Below are 12275 nucleotides of genomic sequence, written 5' to 3'. Positions count from 1 at the left end.
TGACCAAGAAGAATGACAGACTTTCCTTGGTTTCTTTATGCCTGGAAATTTGAACCCCCATAATCAGCTATCTACTGCCACCTGCTGGCAATATCCCTTAGTTACATGTTCAGATCATCCATGAAGACTGGAGTAAATTGAATATACAATAACAATGATGGCAACAACAGCACAGAAGTATATATTGCATTTGTTTTAAAAACAAGATTTTTAATGAAGTTTTAGACGAAGAAAAGAAAACAACTGATCAAAATTTGGGGTTTACCTAAAAGTCACTAGGCTATTAGAAAATCTATTTCTAGTGTCTGTCAACTTTCTCACTTCCTAATTTCAGCAACCTGCACAGTAAATCAGAAATGAGGACTCTGTCCTTAGCCCCAGAAGACAGCAAAGGACCTTTATTTCTCTTATCCCTTACTTCTCCAATCACAGAGTCCCTTCTCTGATTTGAAACACAGCAGAATGCTATGAAAATTAAAAGCATTTCCAAATTCTATCCTTTTCTCTTTATAAGTGAACCCTTTATAGAATCCCAAAGAATGGAACAAAACTGTTTATGCCTAAGAAGAGCCAGATTGTTAATTTTCTCACGATCAATATTGAAAATGACAGCACAGCATGCCTACCTTAATGAGGCCACTGAAGGACCGTGAGCGAGCCCTTTTCTGCACCAGGGGAGTAGAAGGCTCGCGTCCCGGTGTCTGGGTCCCAGAATGCTTATTAAACTAGAAGCAAACATAGAGAACATTTTGTTACAGTCTCCTGTAACAAATCAAGAGACAGCATTCTGTGACAATTAATAGCTAAATGTAAATATTCAGAGACGTCCAGGAATAAGTGAATGTGTACATACATGGATTAGTAGGTTGGCAAGCAAATCACAAAGGCAGAAATTATGCCACCAAGAAGTCAAATTTTATTAAGTTAGCCTGAGGGTAAGTTAAATACTACATACCCCAAAGCAATCAAATTGGAATCAGATCAAGCTTCTACAATTAGATCTAACTACCAGTTTACAGCAAATACAAAGGACTAAGGAACATCTTAAATAATACCACAGGAATGCAATCAGCAAAATCCTGACTGTGGGAGACAATCTGTCTTCTTTCACAAATAAAGTGCAAAGAGAGCAGGAGGATATGTGTGTGTGTGTTTAAATGCAATGTGGTATCTGGACTGGCCCCTAGAACAGAAAAAGGATATTAGTGTTACAACTAGTAAAATCCGAATAAAGTCTGCAATGTTAATAGTAATGTACTAATGTTAACGTCTTAGTTTTGATAACTAAGGAAGAACATTAGTTAATAGTAGAAGGAACTAGGTGAAAGGTATGTGGAAATTCTGTACTATCTTTGCAATTTTTCTCCAAATCTAAATTATTTCAAATTTAAAAGTTTAGTCAAACAAACAAGCTTCAGCAATTTTTAGGGAGAAAAAAACAGGAAGGGGAGAGAAGGGACCTATGTATTAAAAGGAACCTAGCAGCTGTATCAGCTTCCCCCAGAGAATGCATACCCTTTGGTCATGCCACTTCTAGGAAATAATCTGCAGAGAATACTTATGAACAAAAATGTATACAGTAAAAAAATGCCTAATTTCCCCAATATGTCCAGCAGAGGACAAACTATATACATCAGGTTATATACAATGAAATATACAAGCATTAAAAATGCTTATAGACTTTTAATGACATGGAAAATGTTCTGATGTAATGTCATAGGAAAAGGGTAGGGTAGTTTTAAAATGGAATGTATATTTTTACCTCAACTAAGCAAAAATAATATGAAATATATATTCGTGGAAATAAATACAAGAAGGAAATACTCCAAAATGTGACCAGTAGATTATAGATGATTTTTAACTTGTTCTTGACACTCTTCTGGAGACTTCAATGTTTCTGGAGTGAGTATTCATTATCTTTATAATGATGGAGAATAGTAAAATTAGTTTTTTTTTCAAAAATAAATGGCAATATTTTAAATGTAGGCAAGGAGTTTACAAGCATGCATGAGAAAACACTTATGCTGTAATGGTTAATGAAAAAGGAAGAAATCAAAGTATATGGTATGATCATAACTATGTCAAAATATAAAATATCCATAGGAAACAGACTGAAAGAATATCCAATATGTAAACACTGGTAGGATAAGTGATTTATTTTCTTTTAATCCTTCTCTATAATTTTCCAGTTTTCTAAGAAAAGCAAAACTAATGCTAGTTTTTTCCTTTGTATTATCTTTGACCTCAGTCTTGATGAGAGAAGTCATTTACACTTGTCCTACCTGAATTACTGGCTAAATTTCTACCAAGAATTAAACCACAAAACTGCTTTAAATCTGTAGTATTACTTAGCCATAAAATTCCAGTTAGAGCACAATTTGCTAGATCTCAAAGTAACTTCAAAGAGAGTGACAGAAAAATTTCTCTTAAAGGACTTTGTCAACTGTTAAGAACAGCTCAGTTCAACATTTTTGGAGCACTTGTTTTTGTCTGGCCCCGTGCTTGAGATAAACTATAAAAAATAAAAACGAAAACACAGACTCATCCCTCAAGAAGGTCCCAGTTGAATAAGAAGTCAAGAGGCTGACCTTGCCTGTTTAGCTAAAATTCAAGAAGGGTTGAGACAAAATAAATTTCCTGAGAAAGAAACTAACCATGTCATCAGTATTTACACTGTGAATCTCAAGATGGCAAATGAGAGACCTAATTTTGCTCCCACAGCTCCAAAATAAACAAACTTAGCCACTAGAATTTCTATTTTTAGTAGCAGACGAGGCTCTTGATTTCGTGTTTTCTAACTGCAAACAACTCACTGGTGAGAGCTACCACTTCTGTCCTGCTATGCCAGCCACTTTACATAGATTCTCTCTAATCTTTACAACCATGGAACATGGGCATTACAATTACCAATAAGAAGGCTGAAATTCAGAAAGACTGGGTTATTTGCCAGGCTTAAACGTCGTACATGACCAAGTTAGAAAAACTAACCACACTGGATCCTTCTGTTTACTCAAGAGATCCAAGAGCCTCCACCTCTTTCCCTAGTGGGCAGCAGACAGAGATCACCACTGAGGTGCCATAGACAAGTCTGTTTTCCTGACTAAACCAAAGCTTGGGCCAGTAAAAGACAAAAATTAAATGAAGTTGTTCAAACTATTCTCTAGTGATTCTACAAGCAAAAATCACGTCCCTAAAGCCCCGTCACTATCTCCCTGCCTTCGGCACCTGTCTGATGAGCTGTTTCTTCTTTGCCGACTCTGGCATATTGTGAACGTGTTGGAACAATTCTCTTAGTGCCTCTTCCGTACGCTGCTGGGTCTCCTCCTGATGAGAGCAGGAATCTACCCGGTTCCATTTTTGAGATCTTGCCAGTTGGAAGGACCTGGTATGACATGAAGCTATCAGATCAAGATCATCCTATGGAAAATTTAAAAGAACAGTGAATTAATATATCTTGCCAGCTTTTTTCCAGATTCCCACAACCCTGAAGAAAAAAAAAAGGGAGGGTGAGATGTGGGGTACATCTTAGATGTAGGGACAAGAAAAACCTAAATACTATCATCAGATAAAGAGAAACCTACAATTAAAGACTGTATCAACAGCCTACTCCCATGACCTGCCCAGAAAACCTAAATTCATTTAGAATACTGCCATCAAAAAATACATTTATATAATAATCCACTATTCAGAGCATCTTTTAATCTCATATTTCTAACTGTTATCCTATGGGTTAAGCAGGAAAAGTATCATTATTACCATTTCACTGAAGTAAAAACTGAAGTTAAGTTGTAAGCTTAAAGTCATCTAGATACTAAAGTGACAGACCCATCTTGGAGACAAGATTCACTGGTTCTTGGCTGGTGCTCCTTCCCACACATGACAATATGTGATAACTACACAGCAGTAGTAGAGAAATAAAAACAACTTTCTAAGAAAAACCACACTCCGGTTAAACTAGTTAAAATAAAATAGTGTTTTCCTGATCACACCAGATATTTGCTCAATGAGAGGTAGAAACCAACGGGAGCAGGAAAAAAAGCATAAGATGATAGCTTAAAGTTTCTAATCAAGATAGACTAAACAGAAATTCTCAAAAAGTGCTTGTGACATTTTTTTAACTTCTCACTTTTAAAGCTCAATAATCATATGTAATCTTGTTAATAAGCATCACACATTTGCTTTCTAAGCTCATACAGTCTTAGGTCTTTTAGACATTTCAGTGTTACCTTACCAATGAACTTGAAAGAATGTCTTATATAAAAATGTACTTTCATAGCTAAAAATATTTAAGACATTCGCTATTTACAGACTTCTCTCATACATTTTATCTTCCTATGTCTTCACATTGACTCTGCTTTGTTGTAAATCCCCACGAATCTTAGTTAGCTCTCTCCTCGTTTGGGCCAAAAGCAATTTTCTATTCTTACCTTTGAAGCTTGAGTTCTGGAACCCACATAGTGCAACCTGGCACAGTCCCGAATGTAAGCAGGAGCCTGGGCAGGATAAAAGAAAATCAAGAACAATCGGTTAGCAGTATCTAAAATTCTTGCAGATCATGAGGACAGTGGTTCTTAAAATGATCTGACTGGCAGATTATTCTAGAAAAACGAAAGATCCTCAAAATGCCCTATTTCATAGTTTCACTTCTCTTGCCACCAAAAAGATAGCTCAAGAAATCTAACAGGAACGCTACGAGACACGACCATAGTTTTAAAAATCATATATGGCACCTATATGTGTGTATATATAATTTTTTTCAAATGAACCAAAACAGACATCTGTAGTAATGTTTACACTTACAAAAACTACCCCCAAATCCTTACAAATTTCAAGTGGTCCCTAAATCACATTTTAGAAACACTGTATAGAAAATACCATTTAGAATCACTGTGGAGTAACAACAGAAAAGGAATAATTTAGCTTACTGATATACTACTCAGAATCCTCTGATAAGTACCCTGAAACAGTACTAGTAGAAGAATAAATAATATAACCACTACGGAAGAGAATCTGGCAGTATCTAAAAAAATTACGTTTTCATTCATCCTTTAAACCAGAAATTTCACTTCTGAAAACCTATCCTGAAGATATAACTCCAAAAATACAAAACATACTTGGATAAAATTAATAGATACAACCAGATGTCTATTAATAGGAAGTTGATTGAATAAGCTTTTATTAATATAATCCATACAATGAAGTGCTATGCAGTAGTTAAAAAGGAGAGAAGGGAGGGAGGGAAGAAATACTTTATGAACTGACATGAGTCTTTCCAGGACCTGCTGTTGAGTGGAAAAGTTACACAGCAGTGTATAAAGTACTTGAGTAAGAAAGAAGAGGAAACAAGAGTATACACACATATATACAGCAGTCAGACACCACTGAGCGACCGAACTGAACTGATACAGTAATATGCTTTTACAAAAAGAAACACTAAGAAAATAAACCAGCAAATAATGAAAATGGTTAGGAAAAGAACTCAAACTTCTCTAAGTATACTTTTCTAAAAAGTGTTGACTTTTGAACCATGTAAACATACCACAGTTTCAAAAAAACAAATCCAAAAGAAAAAAAAGCAAACCCTAAACTGAGTAACAACAACAAAATAAGCATATTTGTATATCAAACTGACAACATAAGCACAGAGAAAGGAATTATTCCACCAACTTTTAAAAACTGTATTTTGACTATGCAGTATACAGCCTAATGAGATATACTCAAGGGAAAAGGAACTGTAAGGAAATCTTAAACTTTCATCAGCAGATATACAGAAGTTTATTAGTAGTAGTAAGAGTTGCACTATTTTGAAACTAATTCGTTATATTGCAGGATAAAACAAATAACAAATATAAATGCTATTAAAATCTAGAATTTGCAATGTAAAAATTTATATAAGTATAAAGTAAAAGACGTCAAGAAAAAGAAAGCTCTGTAGTGTTAAATCTGAATTGGAAATACTACTATGAACTAATGATTTCCTTTTAAAAAATTTTTGATCTACTTCCTTGCCTTCAAAAGAGCCTAGAAGCAATGACACCCAAGAAACAATAAGTAGGTACACCCAGTGTCAGTGGAATAATTCCTAAGTCCTAGATTATTCCTAGGACTCCCTGAAGAAAACAACTGATTCCAGGCCCAGGGCAGAGCAAGTACAAAGTAAGCTGGGGACATTTATACCAGAATGGAAACACTCCAAGACTAATGGAGTCCTGTCAAAAAGACACAGCAGGAAACAGCCTGCAAGGGCTATTACAGGCCAAATTTAGTACAATTTGAATATCAAAATTAACAACTGAAATTGACTAACACTTTGAATAGCTAAAAATCCATGAGTCTACAGAGACTCATAAAAAAAGAAAATAAGAGGGGACTTCCCTGGAGGTCCAGTGGTTAAGACTCTGTGCTTCCAGTGCAGGGGACACAGGTTCAATCCTCGGTTGGGGAACTAAGACCCCACATGCCACATGCTGCAGCCAAAAAATAAAATTTATTTTTTTTAAATAAGAGAGAGAGAAGAAAAGCTCTTGTCCAAAGACAAAAGTCAGCTAATCAAGATTAAATAATGGAATTAGAAAATCACTATTTTGTAATAGTGTTACAATATAGTTACAGATGCCAGCAGGATTATCAGTGGATGCTAAAACCATTACACTCGGTGATGTAAGTGACTTGCTAACTGTCAAGGGGAAAATGCACCTTGATAATCGAGAGATGTGGCAGCAATTAGCAAAACCAGCATCACTAAGGCAATCTGACATTCTGTGCCTCCTAATGTGATGCAATATGATACAATACGTTGTACACAAATATCACCTATGAATCTTTGCCAAAAATGCTTAATCTGAATCTAATCAAGCCTCTAGACCCAACTTGTGGTTTATAGGAGCCACGGAGAAAGGGATAAAGGATAAAGGAACAAGCTAAACAACTCTGAGAAAACAATAAGACAAATTCAGAATATGGAATATTCTGCAACACAATAGGCCTGAATAGTTCAACAAATCAATGACATAAAGAAAAAGGGCAGTGATTATTCTAGATTAAAAGTGATATAATAAGGCAAAACATAAGCCTTGATCAGTTTATGTTTTTTAAAAAAGGAACTATGAAATACATTCTTAGGACAGCTGGTGAAATTTGAATATGAATTGAATATTAGCTGATATGAAATTGTTATAAATTCTCTTAGATGTGATAATGATATTGTGAATAATAGGAGAATATTCGTATTCTTAGGAGATGCATGCCTTTTCTTAATTGGTACTTCTATATTACTATTTGACTTCTTTTTTCTTTTTTTTATTTTTTGAATTATGAAAAAAATGATAATACATTTATATACTTAGAAAACAGAGCAAAGTTACATATAGTTCTACTATATATCACCATTATTTGGGGGGTTAGATAAATTAAGATTCCCAGTTGGACTTTCAATATCCAATGCAATGAATAGAAGAGTAGAGGGATATAGTCATGCTTAAGTTTTAAAGGACAAAATACCCTGTCAGTGGTTCAGCCAAAAAATAAAATAAAAAGCATGAACATAGAGAGATAAAGCAAATATGCCAAATGGTGACATTCATTGAATCTGAGAGTTTTATTTCAATCTTTCAACTTTTCTCTATATTTGAAAAACTTCATAATGAAGTTTTCAAAAAAAGAGTCTCATGACAAATACATTACATTATCTAAAGTTTAATGTTTCCCTTGGTAAACGACAGGAGAGAGCCAAAGGAAATTTCCTCCAAACAAGAATATGACAGCCCACATCACCTATTTTATAACTTCATTTAAAAAAAAAACAGAACTTCCCTGTTGGCCTGGTGGTTAAGAATCCAACTGCCAATGCAGGGGACAGGGGTTTGACTGCTACCCCAGGAAGATTCTGCGTGCCACGGAACAAGTAAGCCTGGGTGCCACAGCTGCTGAACCTGCGCTGGGGCCTGGCAGCTGCAACTGCTGAGGCTGTGTGCCGCCACTACTGAAGCCCGCGCGCCCTGAGCCCGTGCTCTGCAACGAGAGACGGCATCAAATGAGAAGCTGGTGTACCTCAACAAAGAGCAGTCCCTGCTTACCACAACTAGAGAAAAACCCACGCAAAGCCACAAAGATCCAGCACAGCCAAAAACAAACAGATAACTTAAAAATTTTAAGAAACATAAAAACCATTGCCCCCAGAAAGATACTATGAGCTGAAGAGATACTCAGAAAGGGAATCAAAAGTAATCAAAAGTAGATGGGTTTAAATGAAAATCTGAGGGTCTGAGGTATTTTACAGTTCATAGGAAAACAACAAAAGGCCAATTCACATAAAATGGGGATTGGCCTTAACTATATATATGTGTGTGTGTGTGTGTATATACATATACATATATGTATATATACATCATAATTTCTGAGAAAAGATGTGGTGACTCCTACTGAGAAGAGAGAAAACCAGACTGGGTCAGATGGACTTATAATAGTAGAAGACAGAACTTTAAGTAGTTAGGAAGAATTTTAGGGGAAAAAATACAAAGTACACAGAATGAAACAACATAAAATCTGAGGATTAAGAGATAAACGGTCCACCCAAGGAAACTGAGAACAAAAAGACAAACAATCTGGGGTAGAGCAGGGCCTCTCAGAGTATGGAGCCCACAGAACAATCAACCGTTTTTCATCCAGAGAAATGCTCAGGGAAGAATCTACTGAGCCAAGAGGTGAAGCCGGTGCCCACAAGGACAACAATTCTGACTCAAATCCAAAGATGAAAGTTCTATGACCAAAACAAATCACAAAAAAAAAACAAAAAAAGAAAACACAGCCTTTGTCTCCTTTAGAGATCAACAGAGGCTCAAAGAGTGCTCACACTAGCCTGGAAACAAAGATAAATAGCAAATAAGAATCAAAATCCCAAGGATGAGGAGCTAAATGAGGGATCTACAGAATGGAAGAGCAAAACTACACAATGTTGGAAAGAATGGAATAATTAGAACTTGTACCAAGTCAAAGAGTCCGAAATGCAGTACTTGGATGCAACCTCAAAAACAACAGAAAGATCTCTGGTTTGCTTCTAAGGCAAACCATTCAATATCACGGTAATCCAAGCCTATGTTTCCGACCAGTAACACTGAAGAAGCTGAAGTTGAACGGATCTATGAAGACCTACAAGACCTTTTAGAACTAACACCCAAAAAAGATGTCCTTTTCATTACAGGGGATGGGAATGCAAAGGGAGGAAGTCAAGAAACACCTGAAGTAACAGGCAAATTTGACTTTGGAGTACAGGACGAAGCAGGGCAAAGGCTAACAGAGTTTTGCCAAGAGAACACACTGGTCATAGCAAACACCCTCTTCCAACAACACAAGGGAAGACACTACACACGGACATCACCAGATGGGCAACACTGAAATGAGACTGATTATATTCTTTGCAGCCAAAGATGGAGAAGCTCTATACAGTCAGCAAAAACAAGACTGGGAGCTGACTGTGGCTCAGATCATGAACTCCTTATTGCCAAATTCAGACTGAAATTGAAGAAAGTAGGGAAAACCACTAGACCATTCAGGTATGACCTAATCAAATCCCTTATGATTATATGGTGGAAGTGAGAAATAGATTTAAGGGACTAGATCTGATAGACAGAGTATCTGATGAACTATGGACAGAGGTTCGTGACATTGTACAGGAGACAGGGAGCAAGACCATTCCCCAAAAAAAGAAATGCAAAAACACAAAATGGCTGTCTGAGGAGGCCTTACAAATAGCTGTGAAAAAAAGAGAAGTGAAAAGCAAAGGAGAAAAGGAAGGATATACCCATTTGAATGCAAAGTTCCAAAGAATAGCAAGGAGAGATAAGAAAGCCTTCCTCAGTGATCAGTGCAAAGAAATAGAGGAAAACAAGAGAATGGGAAAGACTAGAGATCTCTTCAAGAAAATTAGAGCTAGCAAGGGAACATTTCATGCAAAGATGGGCTCAATAAAGGACACAAATGGTATGGACCTAACAGAAGCAGAAGAAATTAAGAAGAGGTGGCAAGAATACACAGAAGAACTGTACAAAAAAGATCTTCACGACCCAGATAATCACGATGGTGTGATCACTCACCTAGAGCCAGACATCCTGGAATGTGAAGTCAAGTGGGCCTTGGGAAGCATCACTACAAACAAAGCTAGTGGAAGTGATGGATTTCCAGTTGAGATATTTCAAATCCTAAAAGATGATGCTGTGAAAGTGCTGCACTCAATATGCCAGCAAATTTGGAGAAATCAGCAGTGGCCACAGGACTGGAAAAGGTCAGTTTTCATTCCACTCCCAAAGGCAAGGCAATGCCAAAGAATGTTCAAACTACCACATAATTGCACTCATCTCACACGCTAGCCAAGTAATGCTCAAAATTTTCCAAGTCAGGTTTCAACAATATGTGAACCAAGAACTTCCAGATGTTCAAGCTGGTTTTAGAAAAGGCAGAGGAACCAGAGATCAAACTGCCAACATCCGCTGGATCATCAAAAAAGCAAGAGAGTTCCAGAAAAACATCTATTTCTGCTTTATTGACTATGCCAAAGCCTTTGACCATGCGGATTACAACAAACTGTGGAAAAATTTGAAAGAGATGGGAATACCAGGCCACCTGACCCGCGTCTTGAGAAACCTGTATGCAGGTCAGCAAGCAACTGGACATGGAACAACAGACTGGTTCCAAATAGGAAAAGGAGTACCTCAAGGCTATATATTGTCACCCTGCTTATTTAACTTATATGCAGAGTACATCATAAGAAATGCTGGGCTCGAAGAAGCACAAGCTGGAATCAAGATTGCTGGGAGAAATATCAATAACCTCAGATACACAGATGACACCACCCTTATGGCAGAAAGTGAAGAAGAATTAAAGAGCCTCTTGATGAAAGTGAAAGAGGAGAGTGAAAAAGTTGGCTTAAAGCTCAACATTCAGAAAACTAAGATCACGGCATCTGGTCCCATCACTTCATGGCAAATAGATGGGGAAACAGTGGAAACAGTGGCTGACTTTATTTTTTTGGGCTCCAAAATCACTGCAGATGGTGACTGCAGCCATGAAATTAAAAGACGCTTAGTCCTTGGCAGGAAAGTTATGACCAACCTTCACAGCATATTAAAAAGCAGAGATATTACTTTGCCAACAAAGGTCTGTATAGTCAAGGCTATGGTTTTTCCAGTAGTCATGTATGGATGTGAGAGTTGGACTATAAAGAAAGCTGAGCATTGAAAAAATGATGTTTTTGAACTGTGGTGTTGGAGAAGATTCTTGAGAGCCCCATGGACTGCAAGCAGATCCAACCAGTCCATCCTAAAGGAAATGAGTCCTGAATATTCATTGAAAGGACTGATGCTGAAGCTGAAACTCCAATCCTTTGGCCACCTGATGCAAAGAACTGACTCATTTGAAAAGACCCTGATGTTGGTAAAGTTTAGAGGTGGGAGGAGAAGGGGACTGCAGAGGATGAGATGGCTGGATGGCATCCACTGACTCAATGGACATGAGTTCGGGTAAACTCCGGGAGCTGGTGATAGACAGGGAGACCTGGCGTGCTGCAGTCCATAGGGTCGCAAAGAGTCAGACATGCTGAGTGACTGAATGGGACTGAACCAAGCCAAATACATCTAGGAGACTGTACTCATGTTTTATCTCTAAGGTTTGAATAATCTCTATTCTTATTCTTATGATCCTCCACAGTGATACGTTACCTGACACAGTAAAGTAAAAGAGATTTTGCTGGTGTGATTAAGTTAAAGACCTTGCAATGGGAGAGTATCCCAGGTTATCCAGGCAGGTTCACTATAATCATAATCACATGGGTTCTTAGAAGCAGAGAACTTTTCCCAGCTGTTGTTAGAAGGAAACATGACTATAGTAGAAGGATCAGAGACATACAACATTGCTAGCCTTGAAGATGGAGAAAGGGGACTACAAGCCAAGGAATATGGGCAATCTCTAGGAGCTAGAAAAGACAAGTAAACAGATTCTCTGCTAGAACATCCAGAAAGGAATGCATCCCTGCCAGCACCTTAGTTTTAGCCCAGTGAGATTCCTGCCAGACTTCTGACCTATAGAAATGTAAGATAACAAATCTGTGTTGTTTTAAGTCACTTTAAAAAAATCCTTCACAGTGAAGTACAACTTCACCGTATACTTGAATTATGTATGCTGGACCATGGGCAAGAGAATGAGCTCCACAGATAACAGATCAGAAGGTAGGAAAGCTAAACTGTGATATGCAATGAGATCTCTGTGATCCCATGTCTCTTTCA

The 12275-nt window shown here is 37.3% G+C and overlaps 1 protein-coding gene across 4 annotated transcripts in view; it reads right to left on the bottom strand.

The window, feature by feature from the left end:
- The window catches only part of ARHGAP19 (Rho GTPase activating protein 19), a 60870-nt gene that overhangs the window by 10088 nt on the left and 38507 nt on the right, over window positions 1-12275 (bottom strand). For all 4 annotated transcript variants that reach the window (XM_043475989.1, XM_043475987.1, XM_043475988.1 and 1 more), the window contains exons 7-9: window positions 4428-4493; window positions 3226-3417; window positions 627-725 (exon numbers count right to left, since the gene is read on the bottom strand). In XM_043475989.1, coding sequence (XP_043331924.1) covers window positions 627-725; window positions 3226-3417; window positions 4428-4493 — 357 coding nt within the window. The remainder of the gene's footprint in view (window positions 1-626; window positions 726-3225; window positions 3418-4427; window positions 4494-12275) is intronic.

This window comes from Cervus canadensis, chromosome 8, assembly GCF_019320065.1.
Source record: "Cervus canadensis isolate Bull #8, Minnesota chromosome 8, ASM1932006v1, whole genome shotgun sequence".
In the NCBI taxonomy this organism is placed as follows: Eukaryota; Metazoa; Chordata; class Mammalia; order Artiodactyla; family Cervidae; genus Cervus; species Cervus canadensis.
The sequence above is the reverse complement of the archived record's forward strand: the minus strand, read 5'-3'. Positions and strand labels throughout refer to the sequence as shown.